We start from the raw sequence: 17205 nt of genomic DNA, 5'->3' as shown, positions 1-17205 counted from the left end.
AAACACCTTTTTTCCTACCGTCGGGACATCCTTGCCCTTGGTGGGTGGACGAACTCCACCTACCACTGGTCTGGCTCTGTCTTGTTCGGCTCATTCATCAAGTCCCCCAGCTTCTAGTACGCAAACCAGTGAGGCCAACCGTTTTTGTACACAGAGTAACGTGTCTTCTTCTTTCACCGGCAACACCAATTTTCCCACACCGTCTCTTCCAAGGCCCACCAACTTCATCCTTCAATGGAACATCAATGGTTTCCTAAACAACTTGGGTGACCTCGAACTTCTCACGCAGACCAGTCCGCCCTGGTGTCTGGCCCTCCAAGAAGTTAACAAAGTCACTGCAGAGCAATTAAATCGGACCCTGCGAGGTCAATACGAATGGACAATCAAAAAAGGAAACAATTTTCGACACTCAGTCGCCATTGGGGTCCTACGTACCATCCCATTTGAATTCCTACATCTCAGAAGCGATGTCCCTGCCGTGGGTGTTCGACTGCAAAATCCGCTGAACATATCCGTAATAAACGTATATTTTCCATGTGGGGCGCTCCCGAATCTCCACGAACAAGTCAAAAGCCTGTTAGAAGCCGCTCCCGGGCCCGTGATATGCCTGGGGGATATGAACGCTCATCACCCTGCTTGGAGAGGAAATCGTGCAGACCGTAGAGGGACTACTCTCCTCGATCTTTTCGAAGAACTCGACTTAGCAGTACTCAACGATGGCTCCGACACTTTCTACAACGGTCACTACTCTAGCGCCATCGACGTCACCGCAGTTAGTCGCTCAACTCTGCCTAAGCTCCAGTGGCACACCATTACTGATCTTCACGGAAGTGATCATCATCCGATACAGATCACCATAGCTGCTAGCTCTCCGATCACTACTCGTCGTCCTAGATGGTTGTATGAACGTGCTGACTGGGAGATATATAATGCTTCTGTTCGTAAAGCACTTCGGACTGCCGATCCCACCAGTATCCCGGACTTTAACTAACTCATCCACAAAGCAGCTGAGGCTGCAGTACCCAGATCGAGTAACAAGCCCGGACGAAAAGCGCTTCGTTGGTGGACGGATGACACGCGAAAAGCTGTGAAAGCTAGAAGAAAAGCGCTTCGTGCTGCAAAGCGGCTGCCACAAGGCCACCCTGAGAAAGAAAACATGCTTAATCGCTATCGAATGTTGCACATCCAGTGCAGACAAACTATCAGGAACGCTAAACGCACTAGTTGGGAAGAGTTTCTGGAAGGTATGAACGCCTCACAAACTTCCGCGGAACTTTGGAACCGGGTAAACGCACTGAGTGGCAAAAGAAACTTAGCTCCATTATCAATACAATTGCCGGATAAATTAGTCACCGATCCCGTTGCAGTCGCCGATACCCTTGGGCAATATTTCTCAAGTCTCTCGGCTATTGATAGCTACGACGACCTCTTTAAGCGCCGTTACAATCCCTCGACAGACTCTGTTCTTAATTTCCCCGTTCCATACAATTTAAGAGGTGCAGCCATCAACGAACCCTTCTCACTCCAAGAATTAAAATTCGCTCTTGGCCGCAGTAAAGGCAAATCAGCTGGATCTGATGGCATTGGATATCCGCTGCTAAAAAATCTGCCGTTCCCCGGAAAAATCAAACTCCTGGAAATTCTCAACCAAATTTGGCTGTCGGACACTTTTCCAGCCGAATGGCAAGAAAGCCTCGTCGTCCCTATACCCAAAGCCAACAATCCAACTCGTGGACCATCAAGCTTCCGGCCGATTGCGCTCACTAGCTGTCTCTCTAAGATTATGGAACGAATGGTCAATAGACGGCTCAAACAACAACTGGAGGCTGCAGGCCATCTTGACCGCCGACAACACGCCTTTAGGGCTGGATACGGGACTAACAGCTACTTTGCTTCTCTGGGTGATATCCTTCATAACGCACATTCCGAAGGGCACACAGCTGATCTCCTTGGACCTTTCCAAAGCCTTCAACCGCACCTGGACTCCTCTGGTACTCAAACAGCTAGTGGAATGGGGGATGTCCGGGCACGTTATCCACTTCATCAAAAACTTTTTATCCAATCGCACTTTCCGTGTACTGATTGGTGACAACACATCCAAGCTTTTCGCCGAAGAGAACGGCGTACCCCAAGGATCCGTTATTGCAGTCACCCTTTTTCTTGTGGCGATGAATGGTGTTTTCCGAAATCTCCCAAGTGGGATTTACATTTTCGTATACGCGGATGATATCTTGCTGGTAATTTCAGGCCACACACCCGTTCGCACCAGAATAAAAGCTCAAGCTGCAGTCAACGCCGTCGTCAAATGGACCTCGTCGGTGGGGTTTACTCTGTCGGCTCCCAAAAGCATTCGCTGTCATATTTGCAACACTGGACATCGAATTTCCTGTTCCCCCATCACCATTCAAGGTCAACCCATTCCGCTGAAAAAGACCGTCAAAACCCTTGGAATCATAATCGATAGAGGGCTTACATTCAAACAACATTTTGAGTCTGTGAAAACAAATTGTCGTACTCGGTTAAACCTAGTGCGTAAAATCTCTCGTCCACATCGATCTAACAATCGGGCCATACGTTTTCGAGTTGCTCACGCAATAATCGACAGCCGTCTAGTCTACGGTCTGGAATTAACGTGTATCGCTACTGGAAGGCTGCTCCAAACCCTCGCACCAGTGTACAATACCTACGTTCGCATCATCTCGGGACAGTTACCGTGTACTCCGGCGGACGCCGCATGTACTGAAGCTGGTATACTTCCTTTCCGCCATGTTATATGTGCAACTATCTGCAAGAAGGCCGCTGCTTTCGCCGAGAAAATCTCCGGAAATGAAAGGATCTTCCTCCTCTCCGAGGGGTGCAGAATCCTTCGTACAGTAGCCAACGTGGATCTCCCTCCAGTGGCCAAGATTCATTGGTACGGAGACAAGAGTTGGCAGTCAGGAAAACCAAAAATCGATAGTACAATCTAATGTATATTCTATTACACTTTGTGTGAAAACATTTATGAGTGTATTCAGCACCCCATAAACTAGTCAGCAGAAACTGGCAACACTGCTGTCGATCTTATATTTACAATAAACAAGCCCAAAGAGGCTCTCTTCAGTTCTACACCTCAAACGTACAAGTCGTGTTTATTCCCAAGTGAGAAAACCCCCAAGTTCCCCCTGTATTATTTGAGTGATAATCTCCCAGTTCGGTTTGCCGTTGTCCGTAGAAGTGAATAAAAGTTACACCCCATTCCGGTCTGGTTCCGGAACTTAAAACATTTTACAATCAAGGACCGTTTTCGTGCCGGTGACAACTCCATCACACTTCGAGCGTCTGTCATTGAATGGCTCCGTAATAACTACCCAAACCACCTCCACAGATACACTGATGGCTCCCTATCGAACCGTGGCGTGGGAATCGGCATCTATGGACTTGACGTTTCGAGAAGCCTTAGTCTCGCCCCACTATGTTCCATCTTTTCCGCCGAAGCCGCAGCCGTTTTTATCGCGGCTACTACTCCTGCTGAACAACCCATCCTAATACTTACTGACTCAGCTAGTGTAGTATCAGCCCTTCAGTCCGAGTCCCCCGCCCATCCATGGCTTCAAGGTATTTTACGGTTTGCCCCACCTGACACCACTTTTGCGTGGATCCCTGGACATTGTGGTGTACCTGGAAACACAGCTGCTGATCGCCTCGCTGGTGCAGGATATGCGTCAACAAGGTATACAAACAAGGTTCCTCTTCAGGACATCAAAAGATGGATAACCAAGTCCGGCAACGCGCAGTGGGCAACCGAATGGTCCCAGCGGAGCACTTGTCATCTACGCAAGATCAAACAAGATACCCAACCATGGACCGACGTTATTTCATTAAAAGAACAGCGGATCATCTCCCGACTGCGGACTGGATACACCCGTTTATCGCACAACATGGAAGGCTTGCCTTTCCACAGAATTTGCACCGCTTGCAATACACACAACAAGGTGGAACATTTCCTATGCGTCTGCCCTCAGTACGAATTTCATCGTAGAAACCATGGACTAACGGGGAGCATTCGGGAAAACCTATGCAACGATACGACTACACTCAACACTGTCATCTGTTTCCTGAAAGATTCAGGACTATACTCCCAAATATAACCTTACCTCTACTTTTTCCCGCAGTCGGGTTATCTCTGCCGGTGGAGGGTTTCGACCTTCCTCCGGGAGAGCTCTACCTTGTTCTTGCCTCCCCTCCATTCCCGGTTTAGTGTGAAACAATTATGTTTAGTTTGAACCTGTTGCTGGCGACTAATTTTATCTCACCGAAAACGTGTTTTTAAAATTTTGTGACAGTTTATTTGTATTTTGATATGCTGCTTGAAAGCCTGTAAAACTCCTTATTAAAAGCAGCCTTTCTGGCGCTTTTCTGACAAATGGTGATGAACTAGCCGTATGCGCTAAAAATCACCCTAATAAAGAACAAAAAAAAAAACTTTTGAGTGCATAGCTAAATACGTCATTCTGTTACCCAAATAAATGTACATGAATATTCGTGAGCCCCAAAAATCATGGGCCCAGGAAGACCAATGTTTACTTGTTGATTTTTGTCTGCTGTTTGAGATGATTGTTTCTAGTGGTCCTATACAGTGAAGATTCGCTCGTTGGGGGTCCGCTACATGGAATGACTCGATGGTTGGATGTTCGCTGGTTGGAAAATATTCCAACTAAAAAGCTCTCAAATGTCAACAGAAAATGTCAAACTGACTTTGACAGAACAAATGCGTATGTATATGTGCGTTTCGTGACGATTTTCTCTCCAGATGCGTTAGTGTGGAGCATTTTCACCAGCTGTCAGTTGTTCCAACTAACAGATCAGATTCGCTAGATGGAAGGCAGTCGTGTTCCAACCAGTGAATCCCCGCTGTATAGAGAGATACGCGGAAGTAAAATTGAAATATTTGGCAACAGACCAGCAGTGCTGATTTTGCTCGGCGTCGAGAACAATATTGTAACACGGACATGACTTTGAGCTACACACTCAAACTAATAAACAGCCCAAAAAATCAACAACTAAAAATCGCATTGAAAAAAATTAAAAAAAGAAAAATATTTCATTTATTTTGCTTCTTGCAAAATTACTTTTACCGAAATAATTTCAAGTGGATAACATTACTCCTCAAGAAAAGTTCAAAACAAACATAACGCATGTTCGCTTGGCTCACACTTTGACAGCTCTCGCTGCTCGATTGGCTTACACTTTGACAGAAATGTCAGCTTCCGCGAATCTCTCTTATAAAGGATTTCTAATTGTTACAACAATCGAAACGATCGAGAACTTCTTTAGGAATTTATTGGCAAAATTCTCTGAAAGTACCACGAGAAGAGGTAGGTTCAAGAAAACAATAAAACCAATAGAGTTACATAAGTGGTGTAAGAAATTAACACTTCATCTGTAAGAAATCTATCTGGGATCTACATGTAAATATTAAGAATACCTATTTAAGGATTACCCACAGGGCTGTTGTTCAAATAGCTTGAGGAAAATCTGCAGGAATTAGTTCATCTTTTTATCCATATTAATTTTTAAATTTTAGATTTTATTTTTCAAAAATGTTAACCTAAAAGTCACCAAATTTAACTGTTGCATATGTTTAGGACTCCGATGTGTTTGTGTGAAGAGAAAATTTATAATTGAGGAACTTTAAAAAATATAATTGAGGAACTTTAAAAAAAATAAATTATAATATACACATTTACTTCCCGAAATTCTCCAAAATTAGATAGGGTCAGTGTTCCCTTTGTGGACAGTCCCCTATAGTCGCACTAGTGGCTTTTTACGGCCGTTTTTCTATAAATCTTTTCAACATATTTTTTGACATGAAGGTCAGGAGCTATTCATCTAAGTACCATTGATACACAGCTTGATCTTGTTCGAAAAATTATCGAAATAATTAGTTTTGCTTAAAATTTGCGCCTATAGTAAACCTATTGTTCCTATAGTAGCACTACTGAGAGAAACTATTTTTTATTATACGAGATAATTAATGAATTAAGAACTTTTTTTTACATCAAACGAAAGCTTTTGATCCATACTTCAAAGGAAAAATATGATAGCTTTGTAAAAATCTCGATTACTTTTTCAAATCGACGTAAGTAACTTCCATTTGGTTTTAAGAAAATTAATTCAGAAGAATCTCAACTTGTATTCTAAAACTGTTTTAAAATGAATCACCTTTTTAACATTTTTTCGACGTGTACATTGTTTAAATTTTGCATACAATAAGCTCGCGTTCAAAAACTATGGAACGCGTTATTATTTCACACAAGAATTGACAAGAATATGACAAAATGATAAGCCATTTTATTCAGTTACTTGCGACGTTTTTCTACCAGTGTAAAATCGACTCAAGTAGAGGTTTGTTTTGATTCGTGGTTAAGTCACTTTGTCTCTCCATACATCGGGGCGACGAAAGTAGTGGTTAGGTTGCGTAAGTTGAAAATCTTACTTTCGTCGTTTTGTAAATCCTAAAGTTAAACGTTCTAAAAGTGAAAAATGGAGTTGAAACGTGTAGAATTTCGTCTGCGAAACACGTAGGATCTATAAGGTAAGTTTGTATACTTTTTTGACTTGAGTCTATATGAATAAGTTTTCGAGAAATATGGTTTTGATTAGTATTTTGCCAACGCCGTGATGCTAGTGCTACTATAGGAACAGAAATTAGAAATAGTGTTACTATAGGCACATGTATTCCTATAAGATAATTAATACAAACATATGAGTTTTCGTAGTTTTCATATGTTTCCCACAAAACCAAGAATAAAAGCTTTCAGATGATGTAAAAATAATGACGCTAGTATTATTTTTCGATTTTATACGAATATTTGTTCTTAGCTATGCGGCTATTGGTACATCGACCCTCATCTGGTTTTGAAAATATTACAGTGTTCCTTGAAGGACCGCCATTTTTCATATAAAATTTCTTTGGCCGCCATTTTGTTTTCAGTGTATTTATTTAAAAAAAATGGCTATAAAATGTTAGATAAAAAGGAGTTTCTCTGAAAAAATCATACAAATAGGTTGAGCTTTCCCAAGATATTTTCAAATTTACAATATGATGTTTTTCAAAATCCTCCTACGGCCAGAGAGGTATCAAAAACATAAATACTAATATTTCAAAAATGGCTGCACCAAATCGCTTCACATTTTCATAACAGACTCTCATCAAAGTATTGTTACGAAAATTGATTAATCGAACACGACAAAGAATCTGTAAACTAAGATATCAAAGTGGCTACGCGTCGGTTTCCCAAGGAATTTCGGAATATCTCCGAATACAGACGACCAATGATTAAAATCGTGATTCTAAAAGTAATTGTAAAAAAATATCGCGATGTGAAAATTTATTTGTGCATTTTTTGCATTTTTGTGCTGCTAGTAGGGGAACTAAGAAGAATAACTAAATTTTGCTGATGGAATAACAGGAAAATTTATAATTTAGATGTTCGTATAACTCTAAAAAAATACACCGACACGTTAAAGCTTCCAGTGGGCGATTTGCCCTTTGAAGGAAGCACCACACTAGACAACAAACTAGCAAGCAACGCCCAGTGGCACAGTCGAAATACTTTCCTGACGAAAAGTTTTCCGGAGCGGGAATCGAACCCACACTCCTTGACACGATGCGGTTAAATGTTCGGTAACACTAACCGCACGGCCACGAAGCCCACGAACTCTGATTTATTTAGGGTCGGCGTTCCCTCAGTGGACAGTCCCCTATAGTCGCACTAGTGGCTTTTTACGGCCGTTTTGCTATAAATCTTTTCAAAATATTTTTTGACATGAAGGTCAGGAGCTATTTATCTAAGTACCATTGATACACAGCTTGATTTTGTTCAAAAAATCATTGAAATAATTAGTTTTGCTTAAAATTTGAGCTCCCTTGCGCCTATAGTAAACCTATTGTTCCTATAGTAGCACTACTGAGAGAAACTATTTTTTATTATACGAAATAATTGATGAATTAAAAACTTTTTTTTTACATCAAACGAAAGCTTTTGATCCACATTTTGTAGGATAAATATAAAAGTTTTGTAAAAATACGGTTTTGATTAGTATTATGCCAACGCCGTGCTACTATAGGAACAGAAATTAGAAATAGTGCTACTATAGGCACATGTAATCCTATAGTGGCACAAGCGATAATAAATACAAACATATGAGTTTTCTCAGGTTTCATATTTTTCCCACAAAATCAAGATAAAAAGCTTTCAGATGATGTAAAAATAATAACGCTAGCGTTATTTTTCGATTTTATACGAATATTTGTTCTTAGCTATGCGGCTATTTCGATGTACCCTATTCGCAACTCGCGAATTCTTGTCACTATTCTCAGTAATTTAAACTATTTTTCCAAACAAAACTATTGCGAATAACATCAACTTTAACTTCTATACAGGAGGTGGTGTATCAGCCTCGATGGACATATAACATGGATACAAGTTCTATTTTTTACTCAAAATTTTAATGACCTTAATCAGACAATCATCTTTATTTAGCGACCCCCAAATTCAGCACCGGGCTTTGAAAACCCTAGCTACGCCATTGTGCATCACCAAGTGTCGCGGATTGTAGATTGTAATCGAAAATAATGGAATATGTACTTGAAGTATCTTAAAATACCTACAGCGTAGGGAACAGAAATTATTATTTTTAAGCTCATAATTTGGTTCAGAATCTTCCCATGGCACTGTTAGGAGACCTAACATGATTCTGTTCAGAATCTTCCAATAATTTGCAATGGTCCTGTTCCTTTAAGCACAGACAAACAGACGTCACACTCTCATCATTGTCCATCGACCATCTTTTTAACGGTCGATTCAAAAATATTGTAGGTGGCCAATCCGTCACCTGCAGCGCTCGCGTCGTTTTTGTTCTTGTTTGACGTTCACACACTACCGCCATCTGTTGGCCAGTTTGCCAAACAAACCGATTTTAGCATTGGGCGTATATGCCCTCGTGACTATGATTTTGATCGAAATTTGTTCTAAGTTTTACGTCTGTTTGTCTGTGCTTTAAGTATGTTCAGATTTTGCCCAGAATAAAATCTGAATTCTGAGGATTTTGTTAAGCAAACTAACTTACCCTATATCCGGTGAGTCAGAATCCTTCTAGATTTACAATCTATTTGGTATTATCTTCAGTTTAGAATATTATGAGGATTCATCTCGAAATGCTATACATGTTTGCTTCAATATTTCTGAAATTTGTTAGAAAAACTTAACATTTTGACTGGAACTGCATATAATTCTTATTTTTACTTATTTTGTTATTTTATATCTCTTCTATATTAAAAACTTCTTCACAACAGGTTGTGGAAATCGCACTAAAATATGTTGAGTTTTGAGCAAAAGTGCAAAATAGTCATTAGAGTGATAGATGGTGCTCGGGCGGCGAAGACGTGCGCGGAAGCGGTTCCTGTTTTAAATGCAATGTTCTCGATAATATGGAAGAAATTTCTCAAAAAAAAAAAAGTAGCGGATAGTGCGTGTCAGTGGATATAGGAATGAATTTTCATGGTGTATAGTGAAAAATTGTGAAATTATGGTATTTTTCGAGATGTTTGATCGATTATGTAATGGCTTGGCCGATGTGAAGTGAAAAAAAACCTGGCGTAGTCATTGTATTGGTGTTGTCGTGTGGGTGGAGTGAAGTGAGGGGGTTTTTCATCTGAAGCTTGAATGACGTTGTTTTAATGGGGTTCAATGGTGTTGAATGAATTGTTGTCAGTTGGCATGTAAAGCATTTTATAAATATTTCCTAATAAAGTTGTTCAATTCAAGAATTTATATAAAATCATGTGGTTGAAGTGCGCATAGAATTTACTGGAAGCCATGGGTACCTCAGATCAGTAAGCGTGTGTGCGTGAAACTTAGCGCATCGAGCAGTATGTTGTCATGACAACGACGAAATGTGGTGTTAGAAGTGGAACAACCTAAAGCTGTAGGCCGACGACATAGTATCGCGGCGCGTCAAGTATTTATATGGCGCTTGAGAAATCTCAATCTTATTAAATTTTGCGTGAAGTAAACACAATCATTGATGAAATGTTTCGCGAGTGCAGTATAGCATATAGTGTAAATAGGAAACCATAAGAAAAATCAAACCATCATTGGTCATCGGAGAGTTCATCCAGTTCATTAAGTGCTACAAATCTGCATGGGGTTCCAACAAACTTGGTGAGATTGTTCTAATTTATAATGTATTTATTTATCTTTTTATATCATATGTAACTGGGTTGGGAGGGACCACCAGGGCACCCGAATGAAGCGATTTGGACAGGGAGCTTGGGACTGCCTCCTCCCTGTTGTTAACATTTCGTGGATTGAGGGCGGGCTCTTCGACCCCATCTAATGGGAGTATTCTGTCAATCGAGGGCTTGATTGTGCAATTGTTCGTGAAAACTTTCTTCTGGAAGGAGATTCTTTTCCCCTGCCGTGGGTTTCGTGCAAGTGTCTCTGCTTGCGGGTCCGCACATCCGTTTTTGGCCCTTCATACAGGAGACTGACTGCCCACGACCAACAGCACAGTCTTGATCAAATCGCTTTTCAGATTATTCCAGTGCTATAGGCAGATGCCTTGCTACAATAGGGTGGGGCTTATTTCCAAAAATCTTCCGTAGTCAGGATTTACAACGTGGAAAATGATCATCGGTCCCAAAATAACATCCTGTGAAAAAATGAGATTTTTTGGTGAAGGTTTAGAGGTGGCGCAAAGGGCGTATGTGCAGTATTCCCATTTTAGTGAACTCTGAAAACTTTTGGTATGCTTTTTAGCTTGTTTTGGTGATTTTAGAACCCTTAAGGGCAAAAAATCACCTCAAAATTGCGATATCTCCACTCCTTTAGATGATATTTGACGAAATATGTTTTATACATGCGATTTTTGGCCCTTGAATAGGTTACAATGACTGATTACTATGAACCCGAATAAGCATATGAATAGTTGGGGAGGATTCCTATGCTAGTAGAATGGAACGAAGAACAAAGAAGAATGAGAGAAAGAACAAAGTACACAGAAGAATGTAAGATGGGGTGGGTTAAACAGGGGGGAGGGTGTAACTGATGATATTATATTAGAATCAACTACGGAGCCGTGAAAATATCTCGGTTGGATGTATGAGATGTGATTATATGCAAGTTTAATACTTATTTAGTATATTAGAATGTCCGTCTGATATAACTCCAGCATTTGTTTTTATAATCTGAAAGAAATTACAGAGGGGTCCCAAATCCATACAGGCTCAAAATCCGTACACTTCATACAAATAGAAGGAGTTTTATATGAAGTGGAAGGGTTTAGATTCATTTCTTAGGTGTTCATATTTTGATCCCACACGATATATATATATATATATATATATATATATATATATATATATATATATATATATATATATATATATATATATATATATATATATATATATATATATATATATATATATATATATATATATATATCCTTATTAGGTAAATCCAAAAACGATTTTTGATTTCTAGCAATTACACTTCTTGTTAGAATTTCCACAGGAATTTCTGGATTATGATGCCATTTCAGCAATTAATTGCGTTTGGGCCTCCAATACTTCACTTTCGCCACAACACCTTCAACATAACTTTGGACAAACGAAAATGCAGATGAAGTTCAATACATCGTTCTACATCTGTATTTGAAATCGAACAGCAGAAGGAAAAAAAATCAGTAGTCAAAATTCAAATTAGTGTACGAGCTCCTATAGGATGCAAGAGATAAAGCACTTCAGGTTGAAAACCTCTCAAATAAAACCAAAATTAAGTGTTCACAGTTCTGAAACATATTTTTTAGGACAGAGCTACATGAGCGAATTTTCACAGGATGTCTTATGTATACATAAATAATTATATTAATTTAATATATATTGAATATATATATTATATTTATATTAATAATATATATTAATATATATTTATATGAATTTATTAGATACTGCGTGAGGGTGAGGCTGAATTTACAGGATGTAAATTTTGCAACGGTCCCTTTCGATAAATTGCTATCATCATCCAGAAAAAAAAAACAACCAAACGATTATTGAACTAAACCAGTAAAGTGGCGTGCATTTATCTATATCTACCAGGAGAATAATGATGAAACTTCGCATGGAATTAAGAACATTTTAGTCGCTACTGCAATTTTTCCATAAAGAGTAATCTAAAATCGTATGCATGGGTCGAAAACCCGAGATGGTTAAAAAATTGGTGCTCTTCCCCTACTTGAAGAAAAATTGCTCGAAATATTTCTGAAGTAGGTAACATTGAATAGAAGTCAAGGGGTCGGACCTGGTGTAGTGGATTGAACATACACCTCTCACGCTGAGGATCTGGGATCGAATCCCATCCCCGAGATAGTCACTAAAAATTTCAGTGGGGAAGTAAACCCATTGGTCCTGAGATGAATTAGCCCAGAGCTAAAAATCTTGTCAATAAAGATTGAAAAAAATGAAGTCAATAAATATAATCATCGCTTTTTACTGGAACTTTTCTTCATTGCGTAAAATCGAGATTTTTCAAGATTCCTCAGTTACGCTCAAGACATCATTAGTTTCACCCTCCCACCTGTTTAACCCACCCCACTTTACATTCTTCTCTTGTGTTCTTTGTTTTTTCTCTCATTCTTCTTTGCTCTTTGTTCCATTCTACTAGCATAGGATTTCTCTCCAGCTATTCATATGCTTATTCAGGTTCATAGTAATCAATCAGCGTAACCTATTCAAGGGCCAAAAATCGCATGCATAAAACATATTTAGTCAAATATCATCTAAAGGAGTGGAGATATCGCAATTTTGAGGTGATTTTTTGCCCATAAGGGTCCTAAAATCGCCAAAACAAGCTAAAAAGCATACCAAAAGTTTTCAGAGTTCACTAAAATGGGAAAACTGCACATACGCCCTTTGCGCCACCTCTAAACCTTCACCAAAAATTCTCATTTTTTCACAGGATGTTATTTTGGGACCGATGATCATTTTCCACTTTGTAAATCCTGACTACGGAAGATTTTTGGAAATAAGCCCCACCCTATTGCTACAATAGATGGTAGAACCAAATCATCATCATCATCAAAGTGCAAAATAGTCATTAGTCATAGAAACTAATACCCTAAAAATGTAATTTTTTGAAAAGACCACAAAAATATATGTGCATTGCAAAAAAATATATGGTCATTCCCCTATCCTATCAATCTCAATGTTTATGTGGACTCTTTTGAAGCTTATGTTCAGAATAGGTAGTTTAATTAATGCGTAATTCGGGGTCATTATTATGATGATAAAAATGTTAATAGAACAAAATCGTTTGATTTTGGCAATATGAAAAATCGGGTACTGTAGATTTGTAATATTCTTTCTACTCTTTGTATGCCGAGGTATCAAATGTCTGGGTCCTCATGTCAATCCCGTAAAAACTTTTATTTCATTTACCGTTTTGTTTTCATATTACGGACACTTAAAGCTTCAATGAACTACACCTAATCAAAAAACAAATGAATTGTTCTTTATGGAACCTCAGCGTAACATTTAAACTTTTAAATTTCAGTTAGTGGGAGAAGATTTGGATTCCACATCTTGAATTTACTTTAATAAGTGTAAATGTTCGGCCTCTTCATGATTTTTCATCCGAACACAATCACACTTTTGCGTCGTATTCCGGACAGCTTTTAAAAAACTCAAATAAAATAGTCAAATCATTGTTTAAACTCACTAAGGGCCGATTTCTTCACCTTCGCTTAAGCCGTAAGCCACGTTTACCCATACGATTAAACCAGGTTTAAGGCCTAAGCGGTGGTGAAGAAACCGCTTATAAGGGCCGATTTCTTCACCTTCGCTTAAGTCGTAAACCACGTTTACCCATACCCGTGGTCACCAAAGTGCGGCCACGTTATGTCTGTATCTTTTAAATCTGATAAATTGCGCATATTTTTTCTTCGGGAAGCTGTTCTACTCCCAAAGAGGATAGAAAGACGTCAAAACTAGTTGAGCATTGTAAATTTTAATGGATTGTTATAGAAAATGCTTATTAAGGTGATTATAGAACGAAGCCACACCTCAAATTTTCAAGATCACAAGACTTGAGAACCAAACAGCGCTGCGCGTTGAAAAATTATCCCCTTGGTCACCACCAGCAAACAAGTAATTTGATTGATTTTCAACGCGAACTGTTGTCAGATTATCCAGTCTTGTGCACTTGAAAATTCTAAGTTTGGCTTCGTTTTATAATCACCTTAATCATCTTTTCAATTGGGAACTTTTGAACGGCAAAGTTTGAAACATTTCGAGTGAAATCTTTCCCGGAATTTGAAGCTGTCCGGGATTCGAATCAAAACGGTAGCTTGAATGCTTTTGATCGACATTGCAACGTTTCTGCCTTCATAGCTGAGATTTGTTTTAGGATTTCGATTCTAAATCGTAATCACCATCTGTAATCACAACTTGATGTCTGAGGTCAAAAAGCATTATAATGCACAAAGTCTTATAGGCTCACAATAATTTTGTCAAAAAATGATTGCCAACATTTTGCTGTGATGAATTCTGTAATTATAATGTCGCTACGCTATAGAGAGCGAGTAGCAAGTGTAATGCAATGATAGATTTTCATAAACATTGCTTCGATTTTGAGGAAAAAAACTGGTTTTGAAAATTTGTAAAACGATTATGGTTATTTTCCTCTTAAATGCTTCATACAAAAATATCTCAATTTCATAGTTACGATATTGACATGAGCTGAAGAGCCATGAATTCATTATGAATAAAAAAATACTTCAGACAACATGGTCCAAAGTATGTCCCTTGACCCCCACACACGGTAGTCAGGCCCTGGTTCCATGACTTTGGAATACTAGATACTGAAAGCTTCGATTGCAAATCCCTGCTGGACTACATTTCGTTCTAAACCAGTAATGCACTCATCATTTCAAATGAAGTCACTGCGGTAACCAGTTTTTTCTTAGTTTTACGGGGAAGAACTTAATAAGTGCATCAACTTTCGGTTAACGACTGGAAAAGTGCCAACAGTCGTGTCATACATATTCATCAAACATTCATATTTCGACCGAATGCATCAACGGTTCACCGTCAGTCCACACTACGAAGTTCGAAATGTAAATTATCTAATAAAATCGAACTCAGTGACTCAAACGCATTTCATTCTACACAGAAGGTTCGCGTAAACATTCTGAATTCAGGTCCGATTTGAACGCATATTAAATTCGCCTTGTAACAGCTCTCACGCCCATACCTCTCTATCGTGGGTAATATTGGTTAACTTATCACAACCCTTTATCGAATAGAAAAGCAAAGAGAAGCTAAACGGTCTCGTGCGAAAGGTTAATGTGGGACACGATTAATGCTAGTCGTTCGACTTCCACGAGGGTAAAAGTCCTCATTGTCTCATAGTTAAAGGTTTGTCGCTAAACTGAGCTATTAGCACGCTTGAATGATCTCGGTCATGCATGCATGTCTCAATGATGATCATCATCCCACAATTAGTCTTAGTCACTCCAGCTCTCTATCACGCGATTACACTAAACACCCTAATCGATGGACCAGTGATTATCTCCGTCCAGCATCTTGCAATAGACTCATCAACTGTAATTAATTATCTTCTATCTACACTGAATTCACTTACCTCTGGACAACGGCGGTTCCCTTCTTCCACGCTGCCACGATCATCGCTTTGATGCAGACGTCTACCGGCGTGTAGTCTGCGACATTGTTCGGATCGCAGTACATGGTTCTGCAAAGACCGATACCGCTGCCCACCAGCAGCCCTACCGGTCCGTTAAAGTTGTCGATCCAACCGGGGATCGGATCACGCATGCTCGAGATGACGATCGACGGCCGGAAGAGGATCAACGGCAGCCTGTCCCGGTAGTCGTTGATGATATGCTCGGCCAAGGATTTGGTGAACACGTAAGTGTTCGGCAACATTCCCATGTACTTCGGGGCAAAGGTTTCCAGCGTTTGCGTGTCCATTTCTTCGGCCAGTTTGATGGTCTTCTCCCAATCCGCGTACGGAGGATAGATCTGCAGGTAGAGAAGCGTTGAGAAATTGCGCCAAAAATGCCATAAGTTCTCACCTTCTCCTCAATAATATATTTGTCCGGGTTGGAGTAGGTCGTCGAAACATGCATCATTACGCAAAGATTCTTCAGAGATTCCGCAAAACGAATCATCTCTCGGGTGCCGCGAGTGTTTAGAATCACGGCATCCTTCAGCGGGTCGTCAAATCGAACGTTAGCCGCCACGTGGAAGATCACCGAAACCTCACTCATCCGTTTTCTGTCCTCGTCTGACATTCCCAATTCCAGCTGCGACACATCGCCCTTGATCGGGATCATCTTGCTCAAGGCGTTGGGATCTTGTCTACGCAGCACCTCGAACAGCTAACAGATTGTAAGATTACAGTTCAGCTGAACTGAACGATCATTACCAACCGTCCCCGAACCTACCGGTAGTTCCTGAATCTCCCGAAGACGATCATTAGTGGTCTTGGATTTCTTCTCTCGCAACAGGATAAATATACGATTCAGTCCGCTACAGGACCGCAGCAACTTCTCGATCAACACCTTACCCATGAAACCCGTCCCGCCCGTTATGAAGATGTCCCTCCCGGCGTAGAACTCCTTGATCGACGGTTTGTTCGGATCGTAGTTTTCCTCAACCGGAAGTAGCCCGGTAGGATGATTTGAAAACGCTTGCATGTTCTGGTTCAAATCTCTTAACTTCGTAATTAGTGAAACCTCAATGGAAATTGCTACCTACAATCACAACCTTTTCGCGACGAATGCCCACTGGATACTATCATTCAATCGGGACTGCGCGCTGCGGTTGATCGCGCGTAACGATCGAATATCGTTTTCTCTTTAAATCTAGGCAGTATGTACAGTATTGGACAATTCATTTGCAACTTTTTCGGTTTGGTGGTGGTCAACTTTGGAGGGATCCCTAGTTATTTCTGGATCGATTTACATGAAAATTTTACTGTTGTTCAGACACAACTTGATTTTCAATATCTAACAGAAGCATTAAAACGGTTTGACTAATTTGAATTTTTTGACAAATTTTAATGATTTTACGCAAAATTGTAGAATTGGACGAGAGAAACAAGTTTGATGAAGCCAGTTTTCAGGGCTCAGGGCAGTAAT

At 39.8% G+C, this 17205-nt stretch overlaps 1 protein-coding gene across 1 annotated transcript in view; it reads right to left on the bottom strand.

The window, feature by feature from the left end:
• The window catches only part of LOC110681030 (putative fatty acyl-CoA reductase CG5065), a 28716-nt gene extending 11830 nt beyond the window's left edge, over positions 1 to 16886 (bottom strand). Inside the window, exons 1-3 of the mRNA XM_021856796.1 lie at positions 16510 to 16886; positions 16138 to 16443; positions 15687 to 16084 (exon numbers count right to left, since the gene is read on the bottom strand). Of these exons, the coding sequence (XP_021712488.1) occupies positions 15687 to 16084; positions 16138 to 16443; positions 16510 to 16761 (956 nt within the window). The 5' untranslated portion in view covers positions 16762 to 16886. The remainder of the gene's footprint in view (positions 1 to 15686; positions 16085 to 16137; positions 16444 to 16509) is intronic.
• Between the last annotated feature and the right edge of the window lie 319 nt (positions 16887 to 17205).

The sequence above is a fragment of the Aedes aegypti genome, unplaced genomic scaffold (genome assembly GCF_002204515.2).
Source record: "Aedes aegypti strain LVP_AGWG unplaced genomic scaffold, AaegL5.0 Primary Assembly AGWG_AaegL5_hic_scaff_253_PBJ_arrow, whole genome shotgun sequence".
In the NCBI taxonomy this organism is placed as follows: domain Eukaryota; kingdom Metazoa; phylum Arthropoda; class Insecta; order Diptera; family Culicidae; genus Aedes; species Aedes aegypti.
The sequence above is the reverse complement of the archived record's forward strand: the minus strand, read 5'-3'. Positions and strand labels throughout refer to the sequence as shown.